This window comes from Zootoca vivipara, chromosome 2 (genome assembly GCF_965207765.1).
Source record: "Zootoca vivipara chromosome 2, rZooViv2.hap1.1, whole genome shotgun sequence".
Taxonomy (NCBI): domain Eukaryota; kingdom Metazoa; phylum Chordata; class Lepidosauria; order Squamata; family Lacertidae; genus Zootoca; species Zootoca vivipara.
Genome location: NC_142584.1, coordinates 64,229,223 through 64,250,822, shown reverse-complemented (window position 1 = coordinate 64,250,822; position 21,600 = coordinate 64,229,223). Strand labels below are relative to the sequence as shown.

Genomic DNA, 21,600 nt, shown 5'->3' with positions numbered 1-21,600 from the left:
TCTAGTGCCTATGAACTATGAACAGGGTAGCTTACCCCAAAAAATTGCAATGTCATAGAAAACAATTGAAAAAATCAACAATAAATATACTTTAAAAACATAACAATAAAAATATAACAAAAGGGAGAGACCACAGATTAAGTGTAACCTGAAATAAAACAGCGGGTAAAAGCCTGCTGCAATAAAAATGTCCTTAAAGGTAAAGGTACCCCTGACCATTAGGCCCAGTCACAGACGACTCTGGGGTTGCGACATTCATCTCGCTTTACAGGCCAAGGGAGTCGGCATACAGCTTCCAGGTCACGTGGCCAGCATGACTAAGCCACTTCAGGCGAACCAGAGCAGTGCACGGAAACGCCATTTACCTTCCTGCCAGAGTGGTACCTATTTATCTACTTGCACCTGACGTGCTTTCAAACATCAACTGGTAAAAGGCGACCAGAGAGACAGCCACCTACAGTACAAGGGGCTATGCAGTATTGATGCAGCTACTGAGAAGGCCCTCTCGTGTTGCTATGACCCATTCCTCTACCCTTCGGGTGGTGCACAGAGAATGACCCCCAACAGTGGATGCTTGTTGCGTTGGGGCTGCGTTGCTCACCTGACCTTCCTCGTTCTGAGATACAAAGATGGAGAGAGGTAGGGATGAGCCAGCAATGGTGTAGACACAGTTCAAACAGAGCAGTGGCACACTGGTGGCAGTGAGTCATGGGGCAGCAGTGGTCTGAGCTGATGTAATAAGGCCCTTGGGCCTGTGTTGGGTGGCCCTGGAGGGCCAGATGCCAAACCCCAGTGTACTGTAATCACCAAAATGGTTGCCATTTTTCCACCAACATTCCCTCACACCCTGCTTCACTGTGCCTGGCACGCAACTACATAATAGCATTTATTTATTTGTTTATACCCTAAGGGCTCTTCCTGTGGCGGTTAATTTCTTGTGAGCTTTGCATGAAGCAATAGTGGTTTTAGGGATTCAGCGACTGGATTTCTTGATATCTCTTCCTAAAAGCACATCATGTATTTCACAAGGAAAATATACATAATTTTGTTTGTCTGGAAGCACAAGAGACTTTTCCTTCTGCTTTTTCTTTTCTTTTTATAATCCAAAATAAAAAAGGATCCCATCTAACAACATAATAATGAAAAACTTGAAAAGCAGGGTACAAAGCATTTAACAAATGAATTGTATCACATATTATAATTGTTTCTTGCTCAAAAGCTGTAGAGAGCAAAACTTGCTGTCACCTTTTCAGATACTCATCCAAAGCCTCGCATCTCACCTCAAACAGTGTTTGAACCACAGCTTCACAGTCATTGCTGATTTGAATGGAAAGGAGCAAAGGGAGAATTTGCTGTGATAGTTTCCAGATTGCCGCCCCCCCCATACACACACATTGCAATTTAATACACTCTTCGATGTTGCACCTTGTCCTACTGCTTATTATATAATTATTATGTTTGTTGTTTCAGCTCTGAATGAACCCACCATTGACTATGGTTTCCAAAGGTTACAGAAAGTCATCCCAAGGCACCCCGGCGACCCTGAACGCTTGCCAAAGGTCAGCCCAAAGTGATTGTGATTGTGTGTTTGTGTCTTTCGACGCCTAAGTCAGTAACAGCATTTTGATTTTGTTTCAGAAGAGACTTTTGGTACTGCCCAGATCATTGTCATGTAGGATCAATGTATAGAGAGGGAGAGTTGGATTTTGCCAGCTGTCTCCCTTCATTTTCCATGCAGGGACCAGAACCCAGTGCACAGGGCCTGCGCCACATACAAGCTGTACGTGTATAGACTCTATACATCCAATCTATATACTGCACTTCTGCAAGGTGAATATCACACCAACAGAGCCTACATGCTTCTACATGCCTAGGATCTGTACAGAACCGCTCACATGAGAACAGGAGTGTGGCCACTTTATGCATTCCTCATCCCAGATAACATGTCATCATTCTGCATATGCACTACTACCTCAGAAACATAACCCAGAGGCTCAACAAATATACCTCCATTGCATCCTTTGAAAAATAAAACCGTCTGTCCTCAATCTTAATATTGACTATTTAATTTCTACTAATTCACCAGCTTTTTTTTTAATGGCCTGCTTTAAATGTGTCCAGCTATTTGTTGTAAATTCCAAATGACTTCTTGAAGGGGTAATGGGGCTGTTCATTTGTTTTTTCCTTACAATGATTGCTTTTGAGATATGCCTCTGAGTGCAGCTTCAGAATTCTTGACCAGCTTCATAGCAGTGTCCGTAATTTTCAAGTTTTAGTGTATTCAGCAGCTAAGGCCGCCTCACCCATGAAATGTTGCCTACACATCTATGCAGTTGTATACGGGGTGGGGCATATATGTAGTTTTAGGATCACAATGTAAACATAATGTGGCATTTGATAATGTAGAACATCTGAATACAGTGGTACCTCTGGTTAAGAACTTAATTTGGTCTGGAGGTCCTTTCTTAACCTGAAACTGTTCTTAACCTGAGGTACCACTTTAGCTAATGGGGCCTGCCGCTGCGCCGCCACTGCGTAATTTCTGTTCTCATCCTGAAGCAAAGTTCTTAACCCGAGGTACTATTTCTGGGTTAGCAGAGTCTGTAACCTGAAGCATCTGTAACCTGAAGCATCTGTAACCCGAGATACCACTGTACCAATAATCTGGATTGTAACTGGAAAACTGCTTTGGCAAAAAACAAAAACAAAACCCAAACGCCAAAAGACACTTAAATCCCTCCAATAAACATGGAAATGACAAAATCACAGACCAGTACACTGAGGGTCTAAGCTTATTGTGCCTCAGTATAATATTTTCTTGTGGCTAAACAAAGTGAAACAATGTTTTTGCAACATTTCCTATGAAACCTGAATGGGGTTATAGTGACAGTGGCTCCATGTTAAAATAAATCCATGAACAAATAAACATGCCCTTCTATTTGTATGCCTACAATTAGCACACATTAAGAATTTGAAGTTGGATTTGAAGTTCAAGACTCATTTACAGAATGCAGCACAGGTGGGCACCTGTCCCCTTCTGCACTTTTGACACTAATGGCTGAATCTCTCTCATTTGTTGGCTGTGGAATAAATATAGCAGATGTTGTGAGTAAGCCTGAATTCCAGGAGAAAGCATGGCTGTTAAATCATAGAGTTCTCTGTTAGAGTTTTGGTCACTTCATTACAGGTAATATAAGACTACTTTTTAACCCAGGAAAATCTTCTCAAAAGTCAGGGGTCGTCTTATACGCTGGGTCGTCTTATATGCCGGAATATACGTACCGGTAGTTAGCTGACATTAGAAGGTTGCCATTTAAAATAGCTGGCTGTCAGTAAGAGGAGTCAGTTTAATTCTTCCTAGAAGCTGGAGTGTGTGTCTTTCTAGTGACATTATTTTTAAGAAGATCTGGTCTGGATCAGGACCACAGCATGGAGCCAAGATGAGGCACTACGCCTGAAATTTAGTTTAAAAGCCCACAAATGCAGTTACTCAGAATCAGTGGCTTCTTACCTAATTTCACCCTTGTTCCTACTTGTTTTCTTTCATACCCCTAATATGGCCTTTGAAACATCTTCCTTTCTCAATTTAACTTCCACAGTGATGTAAAGGAGGAACAACATATACTCAAATACAAAATTTCATGATTCACTAATTGGCAAGGGTGTGGGAAGAAATTCTTAAATGTCAACTGTATTCTCTTGGGTGGCTGCAGTTGTCATCACACAGAGACCAGGCAGTCAAAAGTGGCTAGTTTTGGTAGTGTATAAAGTCAAAAATCGGGGATTACTCAAAACAGTGACACTCTGACAGCTGAAGGACAGAGTCATATACAAATTGCTGGGAAGCAGCTCTTTTCTTTCTGAAGGTCAGCAGAAATATGTATACATTCCAGTGCATTTTCTAAGTGGGTCAGTGTTTACTCAGCAAACGATTAGAGCAGATGGTGTAATTTAGAATCCATGGCAAAACTTTATAAGAATAGGAAGAACGACATGGATTCTTTTGCTATATTAATCTGTGCTTTTGCAATGTTTTCCTGAATGTGGCAGACTCTTTCATTTTTTTGCGTGTGCTTTGTCAGCCTAAGTTCAAGCAACTGAAACATGATTCTAGTGCCCCATGCAGTTGACTGTAATGTTTTCTTAATGCTTATCCCAGTGGCTTGGCCCAGTCGCAAGCACGATCTCCATAGCAGCACAAGCCACCTACAAGGACACAGAAACTTTCCAAGGGATAAAGCTGAACTTTACGGCCAGCTTGAACACCGACATGTGAAAGAGTGGTGTAATGTTTAAAGCAGCCTGTATGTTTAGAGCAGGCACCCCCAAACTTTGGCCCTCCAGATGTTTGGACTACAATTCCCATCTTCCCCGACCATTGGTTCTGTTAGCTAGGGATCATGGGAGTTGTAGGCCAAAACATCTGGAGGGCCGCAGTTTGGGGGTGCCTGGTTTAGACCATGTCACTTAAGCAATTTGGCCAAATATCGAAACATAGGAAGGTGCCTTATCCCATGTCCATCTAGCCAATGTCACAGTATTGCCTACCCTTAATGCCAGGAGCTCTCCAGGGTTTCAAGCAGGATTTCCTAGCCATACTTGGAGATTTGGGCCAGGGAATCTATGATCCTACAGATGCTGGTGGATTAAAACACCCATTAGTCCCAACAGGCATAGCCAACAGCATCCAAATGGCTACTGTTTCCTCATTCCTGATGCTGAGGATTCAACCTAGGACCTTTTGCGTGTCCCTTCCACTTGACTGAACTGGCTACATGGCTGTATTGATTTTAAAATCCTTATATATTCCAATACACACATGTACACAATGAAATGGTGGAGCAAATGAAAAGCCCCTACCCCTATAACCAATTTTTTTTAATTCTAGAAGCAGCAGTGCTCTGGGGCAAAAAAAAATATGCCACAGTTTTGAAGAAAGCAACAAATGCTGCATTTGTGTATTTTGCTCCGTGGAGCTGAAAATATCTAGTAAATTGATCCTGTGGGAGTAATAAATACACATTACTTTATCTTGTACTTCATGTCTTATACCCCTGAGCCTTGATAGAACAACACCACTTAATAGACTTAAAAAAAGAGTAATTACAGTCATTGGTTGTGTGATTTTTCAGGCCTTCCAGCCCTGCCTGACCTTCTAATTTAGCTCACCGTGTCTAACTAATGCATTTATATTCATCTTTTATGAAGCATGTGTAGTACAAAATTGACTTTGCAGCCTTAAGCAAGCTGTCTTACCAGGTTGAGGATCTGGTTAGTCCTACATTCTGTACGGTGCGGATGTGGATGTGTTTGTGACAAATTCTTTTTTGTGATTCTAATCAATTACTTGTTTTTATCTTTTGGAGTGAGAGAAAGAGAGAAATATTATTTGTTTCGCTTTCCCACCTACCTTTTGAAGAGCTGTTATACATTCCAGCATTATTTACAGCCAAACATGCATGCAAGCATTTCTAAAATGATTACCACTAATGTTTCTGCTTGTCAGGAGTGCTTAAATTTCCCTGCACTTTGTCTTAAACCTTATCATGGTTACCTTTTAAGAATTACTGATGTATAAGATCAACCGGGGCTGATTTGTAAACACCGCTGACAGTTTATGATGAATGATGTCGCAAAATGTTCAATATGCTTCTTTGTCACATCCGTACATGTATGCATTAAGAAGCGGATTAAGGGAAGACTAGAGGAATCCCCTTCTGAAAGAACCCTTGAGCTAGAGAGCACACAGACAAATCTCTCTCCTGTGTTTTCTCATAACTTCCTACCCAGTTCACCCATCCAGTGGAGCACAATTGTTCTCTGTGCATTTCTTTTCTCACCATATGGTATCCTCATTACCATACACTAAGGGTCCATATGGGGAACTTGTGAAGTGAACTGTATTCATTTTAACTGCCAGATGAGCAGCCTTTTGCTTTGCAAGCTTAGCTTAAGTCATCTGCTGCGTTGATGTTGTTATGGCAACACAGTACCAATAAAAAATTCTAATCTACTGTAAGTATCTCAGATCACAGTATTTTAAATGTTTGCTGTATCTGTCCTCTAAAGTGAGGATGCTTGTTCTTTTAGTGTGACAAAGGGTTATTGCCAGCTCCAGCAGGTGGCAGTAAAGAAATTATCTCCCCCCCCCTTGCATAAGTCATATAATTACAAACCAGAGTTATATTTCAAACATGTTTGTTGACTGCTCCTTTGGATTTTCTTGGAAGGAGCGTCTTTTTTCCCTTTTTTTTGCAGGAGATGCAGAAAAATTCAGGCAGAAAATCTTTGGCAAAAAATGGACTTTGAAGCAGATCTTATTGGAATTCTGTAGCTTTAAAGAAGCCTAGTTGAATCTCTCTCTCTCTCTCTCTCTCTCTCTCTCTCTCTCTCTCTCTCTCTCTCTCTCTCTCTCTCTTGTGTCCTTCCCTGTGTCCTGAATTTGCTCATTCCAACACCAGAATAATTAAGAGCACCTTAAAGTACTAGAAGCAAGCAGCAGCATCCTTAAATATAAATCATTTTCACCTCTGCAGGCCACATGATATGTTGCATCTCTATCTCTCTGCCTATATTGAAAGTGAATGTTTGTAGTCTCACTTCATCAGTTCACATTAGCCTCATGCTGAATATTTAAACACAGAACAATTTGAACACACCATGAAGAGACGCACTTTCCGTTGGAACTGCAAAGGCTCATCCAATAATAATTTAGTAAATCAGCCATTTAGTGACTCGCTTCTACTCTGCATTGTGCCAAATGCTATTCGACTCAACTGTGCGCCAGCTAGAACTGAAATTCAGACTCCAGTCACGTGGCGGCACTCTGTTGTTCATTGGCGAAATGAGACCGAAAATTCCCTCCTCGGATACAGTGCACTCTTGGTGATTTATCACAGATGAAGCAGAGTGACAAATGCAAGCAAGAGTCACTGCAGGCTGCACAATCTATTCTAATTACATTAATATTGTTTTGGAATTTCCATGTGTGGGGAATAAGGCAATTTAGATACTGCATTTGTCGTCTAGTCCTCTGCAAATATCAATAAGGAGCACCAGCTGAGTAGCAGTAGGAAAGGGTAAATGAAATCTCTAGTTTCCAGCTCAATGCAAGGGCTTCTACAGGTTGGCACCTAGTTGGATATACTTGAAAAATTGTTTCAGATGCTGGGATATCCAAGTATATTGGTTCTTGTGAACTGCTTGTCACATTGTGGAGAAGGAAATATTGTTTGAGTGCATTACATGTAAATGTCTTTATTCATTTTTGTGTTGATTCTAGCCTTCCCTTTAACAAGTGAAGTTTGTTAGTGACTGCTTCACTCTTTTGCTATTTAAGGCATGGGGGTCTTAAAGCTTTTCATGAGATGCAGTTCTTTTGATACACAATTTGTGACTAACATTGGACGAAATAATAGGTTAGAATGACATTTCTTGTTGTGGAAAGTGATGGTCAGAAAGGGTTACATGGTGCTTCAGAAGACTTCTAAGATAAGCCAGTTGTTGGGTCCCATTAGAATAGGGATGTGGAGCCTCTAGCCTTCCATGTACTGCTGGACTCCAGCTCTCATCAGCCCCTGTCTCCATGGCTAATAATCAGGAGTGATCCCTGCTTTACACCATTAGGTATGCTCTCTGTTTCTTATGGTTGACTTTCACAGTTCTGCATTGTTGAAGAGGAACAATTTTTTTCTTGAATCAATTCAGTTTTCAATGATTCTTGCTTGTGGTGCAGTAATCCAAATCCTGTTAGGCTAGTGTGAGTGTGCCAAGAAGTACCTGATATGCTTCTTTTTAAAATTATTTAAATCCCCTTGGGATTAGTGACACAAGGCAATTTAGTATTGCCTTGAACTTATTGACTATTCAGTTTAAAGAAACTATTATGGTAGCTCAAAGTCTCTAACTGCATGATAACTTTAAGTGCATAGTTGTAGAATCTGGATTCATGCAGGTAGAGGTCATGATTTAAACCTTTCCCTTCCTGATTAAATTTTCCTCCTAAAACTGCTCTTGGTACTTGGAAGTGCTGCAATTGGAGGTTCCTGCATAGTTCCTTATAGCCAAACCCCATCCTTACCTGACCTACACCTGACATCATATATGACATCAAATGCAGGGCAGGTGGTCATAGCTTGGCTGAAATGACCTGGAGGACCAAATGGAGATGCCTAATGGGTCAAATTTGGCTTGTGAGCTAGAGGATCCCAACCTGGGCTTTAGTGAGATTGTGCCACTGTCCCTGAACTAGCATCCTTTTCTCAAAACTACTGCATTCTTCTAGTGTCTATTAATTAGTTATTTTGGAATTGCCAACGTCAACAGAGGTTTCTTGAGATAAGTATACCCAAACCTAAAGGGTTTCTACAGGCTCCATCTTGTCATTTGTTGAGTGAGATTGATGTTTTGATTTGAAATCCCTTAATGTTGGTGCTTTAGGATAGCCACATTGTTGCCTGCTTAAGTCTGAAAACCCAAGAGATACCGTATGTTGCCTCCCAAATGAAACATAGCTATTGCACAGTTCACTCAGCTGGGCATAAAGAGATCTTCACTCTTACTCTTTTGATATCATAATAACATAGAGGAAAGAGTATACGCCAACGGTCATAATTCCTTCCTAAGAATCACAGGGTCTGTTTTTAATGTCCGACACTTGAAAGCTGAACCAGTTTGGTCAAATGAATGCAGTCCTGTTTCTTTCGTAAGGGTTCCTAGGCAGGAGGGCCATACTTTGTGATCCATCGCTATAAAGTCATCTATCCCAGCCCAGCTACTTGGAGGTTGCTCAGTAGAACTTGGAGCTCTTAAAACTGCGCTACTGCTTATGGAACAGTAATTGAGGCACCACGGGTAAAAATTACCTGGTTTAATAGGCAGTGAACAATTTGCACTCAATATGATTTGAACGCAAATCATTCATTTCTTACCACTTGGACTAATTTATTTGTTGACCTTCTAATATCCATAGCTCTTCAGTAGTATTAACGGCAACTCAGACAAAATCTCATGTCTTCATTTTACTTCCATTGATTTTTTTTTCATTAAGGCAATAACCAGCTCCCCCCTTTTCTGTTCTAAAAGTCAATCATTTTGCTTACAATGATATAAATCGCTTAGACAGTAACATCCTCTGAGTACCTCTGCAAGAAAACTCAAGACTGCCTTTTAGAACAAAGATCTATGCACTCTGCCTTTGCCTAGGTGGTAACCATATTCATGATTTGTAACTGATGGATTAAGATACTGTAGGTGATACACTTGTACGGGATAGATCTCACTTATACAATATGAGTGTGCAATGCAATTTGTTTTTGTTTGCTTAAAGAAACACATTTCAGTATGTCAGGGTTTTGATTTTCCGCCCTGACGGTCTTGTATATTGCCCAGGGAATCTTAAACTGTGCCTGGTAGCTGATCAAATTTTTCCCCAGCTGTTTGTTTTTATTTATTCATTTAAAAATGAAGAGCAAGGAGCAATGAAAATATTGTCAATGTTTTTGTGACAAGTGTTGGGGATAAAATAAACAATCCAGGCCCTCCACACTTCCTTCCCCTACCCCTAAATGTTATTAATATATACTTAGGAAAGAATGGTTGTATCTGTCGTCACTGAGGCCAGGCAGAACAATAATATTAAATGTAGTGATAGTTATCAGAATGCTGGAGGGGCTAATATCAAGTACCTTATGCCCCTGATATTTTTGAGGAAATGTTGTTTATCGGTTTAGCTTAGACATCTGCTTCGTGAAATTAGTTACTGCCAGATTTTTAGGGCCGCTTAGATTGTTCAAAAATTAATCTTGTCGTTCTCCTGCTGATAATAAGAAAGAAAGTTGATGAAGTGCTTTAACAACATAAGGCAGGGAGCACTCCAGTAAAATAGGTCTGCTTGAGCTGAAGCCTCTCTGTGCAATAAAATACTATTAAGTCCTTTGAACACAGAGTTATAAAACATAATTGTTACACATTTGGCATTTTATGCTTCCCTAGAAATTACCACTTGGTATCTAGATGTAAGCTGTGCTCTTTCTTTTCATTTCAATTGGGTCTAAAGTGGTCCTTTATTGTAATGAGAATGCCCCTTCCTAGAGACTTTTAAAAAAATTATGCCTATGATAAAATGTAAGCGAATGTACTCGTTTGTAGGGGTTATGACATAGCAGGTTTTTTTAAACACTCTAATACGAAAACCTCCCAACATTATTTCAGTCTTTGCTTCATTCAGTCTGGACAAGATGTAGCCAAATATCACCAAAGGTCATCCTATCACAGCCTTTTTACTTTGCCACTTTCATTCATCCCATTAAAAACCAGCAATTTTGCAGATTCTAACAAGTCTCTTTTCTTATCTGAGATTTATATCCCAGAAGATATTCTTGATGGTTTTTTTTTATTTTTAAAAAAACCCTGTTTAATCTACATTCTATTCTTATTGTAGTTTTTAACCCAAAAGGGGTTTATGGGTTAATGCAGAAAGAGTTGGTAAATATTAGACAGCCCTGTTCAAATAAGTTGATTTAGAACTATTTGTACTCAGCCCAGTTAAATTCAAGCACCACCTGTAGGCAGTGAAGTATTTCTCCCATCCTTCCTGCAACCTGAGTCTCTAAGGCAGCAAAAGAGACTATATGTATATACCTGTCTAACCCTCCTATTGTTTGTCATGCAAGGTACTCATGCTCCAAAGTCCATAGCTGCCAAGTTATCCCCCTTTTTAAGGGATTTTCCCTTATGCTGAATAGGCTTCCTCGCGAGAAAAGGGAAAACTTGGCAGCTATGCCAAAGTCAGGGACTGCTGGCCTGATCAACCCCCAACCTTGATGCAGATAGTGTGAGGGAGAGAGTCAACAGAGAAAAACTGCAATGTAAGGGCATCTCCAATACACTGCAATTGCCAGGGATGCTGAGAATAGGCCAGGCATCCTTGCCTACTGGAACAGCTCTGATTCCCCAGCACTAATTGCCATCTTGCTGAAAGTATAAATGATACATGGGGAAGAGCTGCTTGCTCCCGGCCCCTTTCCTTATGCTTCAAAGACTCCTGTTGCCAAAGCAAAACGTTTTGGAAGATGCTATGGACTTAAATCCTATTACTGTTCAGCATTTACAGCATAAAACTATGTGCATGAGATTTTTCTCCCCTCTGCTATAGCATTATCACCTTTGTGATCAAGAGAGATCTTTCTCATTGATTCACAATATATTCATGGCTTGATGCCTGCATGCATTTACCCTTCAAAGATTTTGCTGTCTCATATATGCTTACTATATTTTATTTATAAGCTTGGTTCAATGTGGAGCAGGTGGCAAGGTCATGCCTGAGTGTTTTTGTTAGTGCCTTAGGCATAGGCTGTGATCTTCAGTTTGGATGAAGGCTGTGGAGACCATTACAGCTTGGAAAGACCTTAGTCCTCCTTCGCTAAGTGAGTCTTGCATACTAGAATACATCTTCATACTTGATGGGTGAAGGAGAAAAAAATAAGCTAGCTCAATATTATTATTTTGCCTTCACTTGGCAACAGGCTAGCTTACTCAGCTGTGGGGTCCATAGCTGCCAAGTTATCCCTTTTTTAAAGGGATTTTCTCTTATGCTGAATAGGCTTCCTCGCAAGAAAAGGGAAAACTTGGCAGCTATGGTGGGGTCAGATACTGATGCCCAGATGGGAGCATTCACCCGGCTGTTTATTTCATTTTTCTGATGTTTCCCTGACTTTTAATTTCCACTTAAACTTTAAGCTTTCACATGACATTAATGCCACTTCTAAAAATATTGCAGAATGTAGTGCAAATTTAGTGCTCATTTCAATGTTATTTGCTTCCAGAAAAAAAAGTATGTTTGCAAATAACATGGAAGAAGAGGCTACATAATAGGAAGAAGAAGAAAGCTTAAGTACCTAGCAAACTCAGAATTCAGTTTGCTGAATGAACTTTTTCTCCCAGTAAATCATTCTAGAAAATTATCCCAAATCTGAATCTCTCAGCATTCTGTCCTTTTGCCTAAACTACTGTACCTTAGCAGCCAGATCTAATAAATAAATAAATCCAATGGTCAATCTATGGGGCAATAGTTAATATCCAAGATTATATCCAGTCTGAAATTCATATTGAGACAACATGGGGTGACAATTTTTTCCTGTTGTGGTGCCCAGCTTTATGGAGTCATATGGCAAAGCACAAACATTTATGTTTTTTGAGTGCTTGCTAAAGACTTAACTAGCTATCTGGGCTACTGTTGATATTTTTTATTGTTTTTAATATATTGTTTTTATCAAAGCTGTATTACCATTGTTCAGCCCCAACCTGGAATTGTTTTAAACAAACAAACAAACAAACAAACAAACAAACAAACAAACGAATAATGGCAATGTGATATCAGGCGCTTCACTGTTTAGCAACTACGGAATATTATCTTGTTTTTTGTTTTGTTCTTTTAATTCTGTCCCCTCATATTCAGTTATGAGTCATGAATATGTTTTTGTCACATTTTACTGTTTGTTGGGTTTTTGTTTCCTTCATGATGGAAATATTTGTTCATTCTTTCATGTTCCATTTCACTACTGCTGACTCAACATTTTCTTCCTCAAATGGCACATTTCCGCAACCCTCCATTTTTAATTAAAACAACAACAACCTTCTGCCTGATTGCTAATCATATTACCATAACAAGTAGTTAGGCCAGGGTTTCCCAAACTTGGGCCTCGAGCTGTTTTTGGACTACAATTCCCACCACCCCTGGCTACTGGTTCTGCTAGCTAGGGATGATGGGAGTTATAGTCCAAAACCAACTGGAAATCTGAGTTTGAGAAACCTTGAGTGAGGCCCGCAGTGCTGAAGAGAATGGAGATGCTTCCTATTAGGCCAGTCACCACTGTACGAGTTTTTCATCCATATTATGCAATATTTCAGACTGCGCATGTAAATTGTTCTTCCATGGGCACCAGCATCCAAGACCATAATTTACTTCAAAGGAGGGGAACAGTGAGAGGGTGATGCTGGTGACTCCCTCACTTCCTGTCATGGAAGAAGAAGTGTGTCCATTCCTTTATGAATATAGTGGGTGAGCCCATGCCTTTTCTTCAAAAGGATATAATTTAAAAGTCTATTTGAAAATATTTGAAAAGTTAATTTGAGTTGGTACATTGATTTCGAACGTTCCCTCAAAAAGAATGCTTACCCAACCCTATCAATGAAAAACACTGACGTGGAACAAACATATTAGTGTCTTAATATGTAAAAGGAGTTAAAGTTTGCAGCCTAATCCTTGCCATCTTTTTACTTGTGTTAATCCCACTAATGAGTTCTACGAAACTGATTTACACATAAATGTGTATGGGTTGGCAGCCGAAGTATTATTATGCTTTTAAATTAAAAATTTTCAAAGCTCTCTCCCCTGCCAAAAAAAGAAAGAAACCACCCTCCAGAGGCTATGTTTAGAATATAACTGGGCATTTGTTTGCCATACCCATGAAACAAGAAACTAGGAGTCAGAGTCCATCAGCTAAAGATGGAAGCATGAAAACTTTGAATGGCATCATCTTCATTAAGCTCTTCTGCAAGATGAATGATTTCTCTCAATTTCTTATCTTTGTCACAGTGCTGAGCTAATAGAGCATTAGAAGATGATATGATATCTAGACAACCCATTATAAATACCTCATGATTTGCTAGAGAATCTCTATAAGCATACTAGTGCTTTAGGTGAGTGATAAGCTTTATATATAGTAGACAGCTCTCTCGTGAAAAGGAAGAAAAAATATGCTATCTGTAACTAATTCCTTGAAATTTCTTGGCATCAGGTAAATTCAGGGTTCACATGCACTTTCTACCCATTCTAACATATGAAACCAGAGGTCAATGAGAATATTGTAGCATTTCTTCCCAAGAAGTAGCACAAAATATAGTTATCATGATGAAGCTTGACCCCAGTGAACCATATATGGCAAATGGTTTTCAGTCTCAGGGAAATGGCTCAGCCAACAAAGCACTGGGCACTTATATAGGAGATTATAATTCATTTTAAAGCAAGTTTCATGCTTTAATGGATTCCTCTGTGGCGCAATCCACATCAAAAGCCAAACAAATACACTTTGGCTATTGCTATAGAAACCCTTAGGTAGGTGTGTGTGGGGGAGGGCTTCTATGAATTTAACTCTAAAGTCTCCTCAGTATCCCTACCAGCCCTTGATGGTGTTGGGGCAGAACCATGAAGGAATTGGGTGGAAGTAGTTGTAGCTGATAGTTAGCATCTGACCAGAGAGCTACAAAGTTAGCCCTGCTGAGGCATTGTGGACAGATCCAAATGGGAGGCAACACCTAGAGGGAATGACATGAAAATGAAGGTTACCCCTTTGGGGTTGCCATGATGGTGAGGGCACTTCAGCGCCTTCAAGTTGCGTTATTTTTCTGTAAGTGTGTCTGCTTGTGTGGGTTACAAATGTCTCTCTGATCACTCCTTGGAGGTGTGATCTCAATCACTCAGAATCCTGTGTCATAGGATTTTTCAGTGAAAAAAGTGGTTGAATGGCTTTTGAAAATGAAATATACTTTCTTAACATTTTTAATGCACTTTAGTGTCTTGATTTTTTCACCCAAGACTATAGTATTAAACAGCATATTATTAATTTAGTTGAATTGAACCAATGTATGTTTAAGGACAAGAGTTATGGATTTGAAAAAAATGTTTTCTATGTAACTCTGCCTCTCTGTCTGTGCACACTTTCAGTGGCGCAAGATCACTTTGATTTTCAAAGGCATAGATCTTTTCATATTAGCTATCTTTCTTATAATACCATTTACAAATTTAATCAGTGCATTTTAATATTCCATAGACTTAAAGTGCAATATACAATAAATAGCCAGGCTTCATCTTAAACATGCTTTAGCCCTTAAATTGTTAAAGCTGCAGTGCCCTTTCAATCTACTTACATAATGTCATAAAATATACATTTCAAGGTAAATGAAGTCAGCTACTTCAATTTAGTCTCTCAAACTGGTAGTAAATGAGAGGTTAACACTATGGTGCCAAACCCATTATTGAGTAAATTTAGCACCTTGGACAGCTCTGTAAAATCTTTATTGCTTTCCTGACCTGCTCGTCATGTTCTGTCTATGTGTTCAGTGGCTCTCAGCTCTGATTGAAAGGCAATATATTAGATCCCGAACACAAACACGCTCGGGGGCTGGTTCACTGGGAGCGTAATGACATGGAGGTGAGAACAATTTTCTGGTTACCGCAATTCAAGCACCTTGCAAGGTCTGTTGCAGTAACTTATAGAAGACTTTTAGGGGCTGCTTTTCATTTGAAGCAATGACACTATTAGCTATGGTAGGTGAATGGGAACTGATTTTTTAAAAATGATTATTATTGTGTCTTTTATTAAAGACTAATCTGAATATAGATTATATGATCATCTTTAGAGTAAAGCTTAGAATTATCTGACAAAGGAATTTTTGTGCAACATCTGCATTCCTTACCTAAAAGTGTCAGACACAAAATAGGTTTTATTATATAGAAATATTGTTTAAGAAAGCAAAAAACAAAACAAAACACCTTGTATAGGCAATTGCTTGTTTCAAAAGAAAGAAATCACAAACACCGAATAGCTCTAAATTGTAACAGCACTTACTGAATGTACTCCAGTAATAAACTACATGGAAAACCATGGCTATTTTTTTATTATTATTTGCACTGTTTACTATAAGTAACTTATTTATTCCTTAAGAACGAGAGCTTAGATTTCTGCATAATTATATTACCCACAAGCCACTTTTGCACAAGGAGTTCTACTCACATGAATTTAACTACTCCAATATTAAATAGAAAATGAACTGCAGCCTGTATCAATGATCTTTTGTTTCAGAATTGATACTAACAGAGAAGGGATAATTACTTCAGTGATAATGGTTAAAAATGAGTTTGCAAGTACATGTTAAAGTAATATTACTGCAACTGTTGTTCAAGCCTAACATTGCTGACTTTGATTTCACAATTTTACTTTTTTGAAGGTGTGGTGCCTGAACGAGATGTTTTAGTTTACTGGAAACTGGGTGGTGTTGAGGGAGTCAAATCTGACAAGCAGCTCTTCCCTCTACTCTAGAGTTTTAATCTTTTACAAGGCAGGCAAGGCTTACTGACAATCTAAGTGGCTCAGCTAAAACAGCATGGCCTGATTCCATATGGGTATCGTGTGCGTTCCCTTCATAGCCTTTTAAATTATTTAGTGCTTTGGTCAAGCAGCATAGAAAAGGACAAAGCCTGTAGCCAGTGATCTCTTCAGAAATAGTTTCAAATGTATTGATTCAGAAGCCATCAATTATATAAAGCACCTGGCTGCATGTGTGAAAAAATAATTGAAAAGTGCATTCTGAAAGAGAAGCTGTGCAATGGTTTTAAGGAACGATAAATGTTTACTGGGGGTGCAAAACGCACAAACACACTCTCATCTCATTTTTAAATTTAGGACATCATGTATGTCATAAGTAGCTACTGCAGTATGACAACTATTTTATCGTATATTGTGGAGAATTTTAAATTGAAAAAATGCTAATATGCATCTAAAAGCTTGTCATCTGAAGAGTTGTTCAAGGATTTTGAAGAGGTTATGGTGACAGCAAAATGAATGCAATTATATCTCTATTTTCTGATCAGAGACTATAGTATATGAAAATTGAGCATTACTGCTTCTTTTGGTTGGAAAATCTACCTAGTGTATAAAACATTCTTAGTTAAACTTTTCAACTTTACTCAAAAGTCAGTAGGAAAATGTTGCATCTAGTTTTTTAAGACACCCGCAGAAATATATACGGCTTCAGCTTTGCTATTCTTTTATACTGTAGTATATAGGTATATAGAGAAATTGAATCATATATAAAAAAAAGTTCCCTGATCAGTTTTTTTTATTGAGCTGGTAGAAAGAAACCTGCTGTGCATTAGAGAGCAATGTAGAAAGATTTTTTATGCTCTGTAGTTTGCAAATTTGTTTTATTGTTTCCACTCTTGTCCTCCACATTTTTGCATTCTAAAAAGAAAAGAAAAGAGCATTGTGGTATGCAGGTGTCAGTTTTAAAACTATGGGTATATAATATAGAAAGATGAAGAAGTAACAATGAAAATTAAAGAGTTATGCCCCAAATCTAGCCACATCTCCTTATTTGTTCTTAATGTCACTTCTATGAAGAACATGCTTACATGTCTCCAGTTGCAGTATTGCTGTTTGGCTTCAAAGCCCTCCCGCCCCTCCTTCCATGGTACTGTAGCCAGTTTGAATACCTGGTTGTGGCATCTGCTCATGACAAAGGAATATGAGCCAAAGAAGTTGGATATCACATTGTTATCAGACCAACAGATTCCACAGCTATGTAGCTGATCTGATAAGGTCAATCTTTCTGTAATATAAATTAAGAACCAAATAAACAGATTAGAAGGATTCATAACATGCTCTGAACAACATTGATTTCAGCAATCTAACAAATGACTATAGGTCAGCCTGCAATAAACCCACCAGTGGACTCACAGTGCAGACAGCAGACAATCGACTGACAATTTTTATTTTGCAGCACAAACAAGTTTCACCTTTAAACTTTATTAAGCTTTTGTGCACGAACTGGATGAACTTGTGATTTAACAACATTCTGAGCTCACTAACAATGGTTGCTTTTAAAGACTCTTATATACTCAAGACAAAGCTGAGAGCTAAGAGAATGCTGGAAAATGCTACTTCTACATACACTTTATTGTACTCTTACAATCTTGTCTCTTTTCTCCTCTTCTCCTGACAGGAAGTAATACTCAAGAGGGCAGCCGATCTGGTGGAAGCACTCTATGGTATGCCACATAACAACCAGGTAAATGCAGTCCTCATGTAACAGCTCTTAATATTTAGCATGTTGGTACCTATGCTTTAGGGGTAGCCTACTCAGTCATACTTGTACTAAAAAATGAGACAAAGGGAAATAAATGAGGGAATCAAATGAGCTTGCTTTGTTGGTGTGTACTTGTTTTCCTTCCTTGCCTTTTGTTTCTACAAAGATTAAAAACTGCATGCACTTCTGAACCACAAATCTATGTTAGGTAGTGATTTATACCTTTTAGATCAGGGATGATGGGAATTGTAGTCCAAAACATCTGGAGGGCCGATAAAATCCACCACCTTAGAAGTAAGAAAGGTGTCGGGATATCAGTACAGGAAATGGTGCTCAGTTTGCAACATGATATAGAAGTCTAGTATTTAGTATATAAGGACAGCTTGCTTCTTTGCTAAACGGAGGAGGTCTCTGCTCAAGCAAAAACTAGTGGCTGTATTACTCTTCTCAACAGGGGAATTCAGATTTTTTTTATACAAAATAGTGACATTGAATAGGTCATTTTACGTTTGTCTCTCATAATACAGGCAACTCCCTGTTTGACCGGGGGTTGCATGTGTCGGCCGTCGCACATCAATTGGACTCTGGCAAAATGATCACTGCCTGTACACTCAGATGACCCTTTTGTGTGTGGAGGAATATTAAACTACTCATAAAATAACATGGGAATTGGCCCAGAAGATATGCTGATTCTCATATAAATCAGCATCAGTGACATCAGATTCCTTACCTACAACTGTGTAGTCTAGGAGAAGCCCACTTAGACTTGTGTTTTGCTTTCTATGACCTATATATTTTTGCATTAAAAATCAGGGCTGGATTGAAAAGCATACATTTTTCCCTTGGCAAGGGAAAATACAATCTCTCTCTCTCTCTCTCTCTCTATATATATATATGTATATGTATGTGTGTGTATATATATATATATATATATATATATATATATATATATATATACTTGCGAAGTGTAAGTATTTAAATTCTATTTGCAGTATAAAGGTCAGATAAGGGTGAATTATGACCAAACATAGATTTGTGTTTCTAGAGCAGGCACCCCCAAACTGTGGTCCTCCAGATGCTTTGGCCTACAACTCCCATGATCTCTAGCTAACAGGACCAGTGGTCAGGGATGATGGGAATTGTAGTCCAAAACATCTGGAGGGCCGAAGTTTGGGGATGCCTGTTCTAGAGGTTACTTATTGTGGTTAGTAAGTACAGAAAAGCTTCCTTACTCTGAATCATACTATTGGTCCCCCTTGCTCAGTTTTGCCTACTCTGAGTAGCAACTGCTGTCTGGGATTTCATACAGGGGTCTCTCTCTCTCTCTCCCTTACCTGAAGATGCTAGGGATTGAACCTGGAATCTTTTGCGTGCAAAGGATCTGCTCTACCACCATAGACCTTTAAGCAACACTATTGCAATATTCATCTTCAATCTTGAAGCAGTCTCGTTTGGTAGATCATTGTTCCCATTTCACTGAGACAGACCCAAAGTTAATTAAGTCTGGGTGGGATCTTCAAATGAAGGCCACAAACTCACTATCAGCCATATCATCACTTTCTCTGAGTGGATTAGAGTTTGACCTATGACTTGTTCAGCCCTCAAGTCGATCCAATCTTGTCCCACTGTTCTGAGGGAAGATATGCTGAATGACCACTTGCATCGGGGTAGGCTCCTTAACTGCTCAGTGAATTCCCTCTTAATTACTTTGTTACATCTCTCAACGCTTTCCCCCAGGAAATAATCCTGAAAAGAGCAGCTGATATTGCAGAAGCTCTCTACAGCGTCCCTCGCAATCACAACCAACTCCCAGCGCTCGCCAACACTTCGGTCCACGCAGGAATGATGGGCGTGAACTCCTTTAGTGGTCAGTTAGCAGTCAATGTCTCAGAAGCATCACAGGCCGCAAATCAGGGTAAGCTGAAGAAGAAACTTTTCCTTAAAAAAAATCTTCATGCAAAATTGGGTGGATTTTTTAAAAAATTGGAGAGCGAAGAGCTTACCAAAGAGCCTCTATATGGCTAAGTAAAAGGCACCATGCACATTTATTTCACTGAGCATGCCAACATCCATGCAAGCTGGGATGGATGAGAGTTGTCCCCTGGCTAGAAGGTGGGGGAAATTGCATTAGAATAGTACACAAAACAGTTCATGGCCTCCATGAAATGTAATCTGTTTGCCTAGTGAGATAAAGTGCAGTGCTGTTTCATTGGCGTGGAGGGCACTTGATAATTTACATATTTAACGGAGTCATGGTCAGTGAATCAAAAACTGAAAGTATTTGAGTTAAGCACTCAGTACTAAGGCTGAACATTCTGCACCAAAGTACTTATAGCATGTGTTTACCTTAACATAAACATGCTGGCTCATACTCAGTGTTAGAAACTGAGATATGAAAGCTAGGAGTGCATTAAACCTAGGTTATGGGCGCAACAATGGAATGTATAGGCATGCTTTTTTTAAATAACAATCACACAAAGCTGAAAATGAATGAAATGCAGCTAAAATATTATGTTCATTTTTCACATGGTCTAGACCTTCCCTTGCCCACCCTCCTAATATTCTTAAGAGGGGTCTCTTCGCCAGACCTCAGAGAGTAGCTGGAAGTGGGGAGGCAGAAAAAGGTCCTCCTTTCCTTCCACTCTGCAGTTTTAATCTGAAATCTTAGGTGCAGTACTGTGCCCAGAGCTCAGAAACTGCTCATGCTAATGAAATTCCCTGCCGCCAAATGTGCCTAGATTCCGAACACTGCTCACACTACATCCAAAAGCTATGTAACCAAGGACATATTGCTGGCTCCATGGAAGTATCAGAATTGATGCAACCAAAATTAGTTCCTGAAAACTGACATTCTAGACCTGGTTTAATCACATTCTGTTTTTAGCAAGCAAGGACTGAGAACTTTTCATTGGCAGAACAATCCTAACTATAGAGGCTGGGTTGCTGTGGAATGGCAGATACACCACCACATCTGAAGCCCTGCCAACAAGGGTGGAAGGTGCAGCTGAGGGGTTCAGGGATTGTGCCTATGAGCCAAAGCCCACCCCAAAATGCCCTGTTTGGGAACTTTCCACTGGCTACTGCCACCCATTTAGTTGGAGATCAGACCTCCAACCTTCCTCCCATCAGGATCACAGCTGCTGCTGTTAAAATTTCTGTACTGCCCTTCACCCGAAGATCACAGGGCGGTTTACAATATAAAAATTCAAAAATACATATCTTGATAACAAACAAAAACAATACCACCACCACCACACACACACACCGAGGTTTAAAAGGCCATAAAAAGGTAAAGGGACCCCTGACCATTAGGTCCAGTCGTGACCGACTCTGGGGTTGCGCGCTCATCTCGCATTATTGGCCGAGGGAGCCGGTGTTTGTCCGAAGACAGCTTCCAGGTCATGTGGCCAGCATGACAAAGCTGCTTCTGGCGAACCAGAGCAGCACATGGAAACGCCGTTTACCTTCCCACTGTAGCGGTTCCTATTTATCTACTTGCATTTTGACGTGCTTTCGAACTGCTAGGTTGGCAGGAGCTGGGACCAAGCAATGGGAGCTCACCCCATCACAGGGATTCGAACCGCCGACCTTCTGATCAGCAAGCCCTAGGCTCAGTGGTTTAACCACAGCACCACCTGGGTCCCTTTTTAAAAGGCCATAGATTGTTTAATTAGCCACAGGCCTAGGAGAAGAAGAATTTTTCCTGGTGCCTAAGGATATGTACCAAAGGTGCCA

The 21,600-nt window shown here is 39.7% G+C and overlaps 1 protein-coding gene across 6 annotated transcripts in view; it reads left to right on the top strand.

The window, feature by feature from the left end:
* The window catches only part of EBF1 (EBF transcription factor 1), a 374,718-nt gene that overhangs the window by 333,539 nt on the left and 19,579 nt on the right, over positions 1-21,600 (top strand). For all 6 annotated transcript variants that reach the window (XM_035105768.3, XM_035105767.3, XM_035105770.3 and 3 more), the window contains exons 11-13: positions 1,471-1,559; positions 17,782-17,847; positions 19,603-19,780. In XM_035105768.3, the coding sequence (XP_034961659.1) occupies positions 1,471-1,559; positions 17,782-17,847; positions 19,603-19,780 (333 nt within the window). The remainder of the gene's footprint in view (positions 1-1,470; positions 1,560-17,781; positions 17,848-19,602; positions 19,781-21,600) is intronic.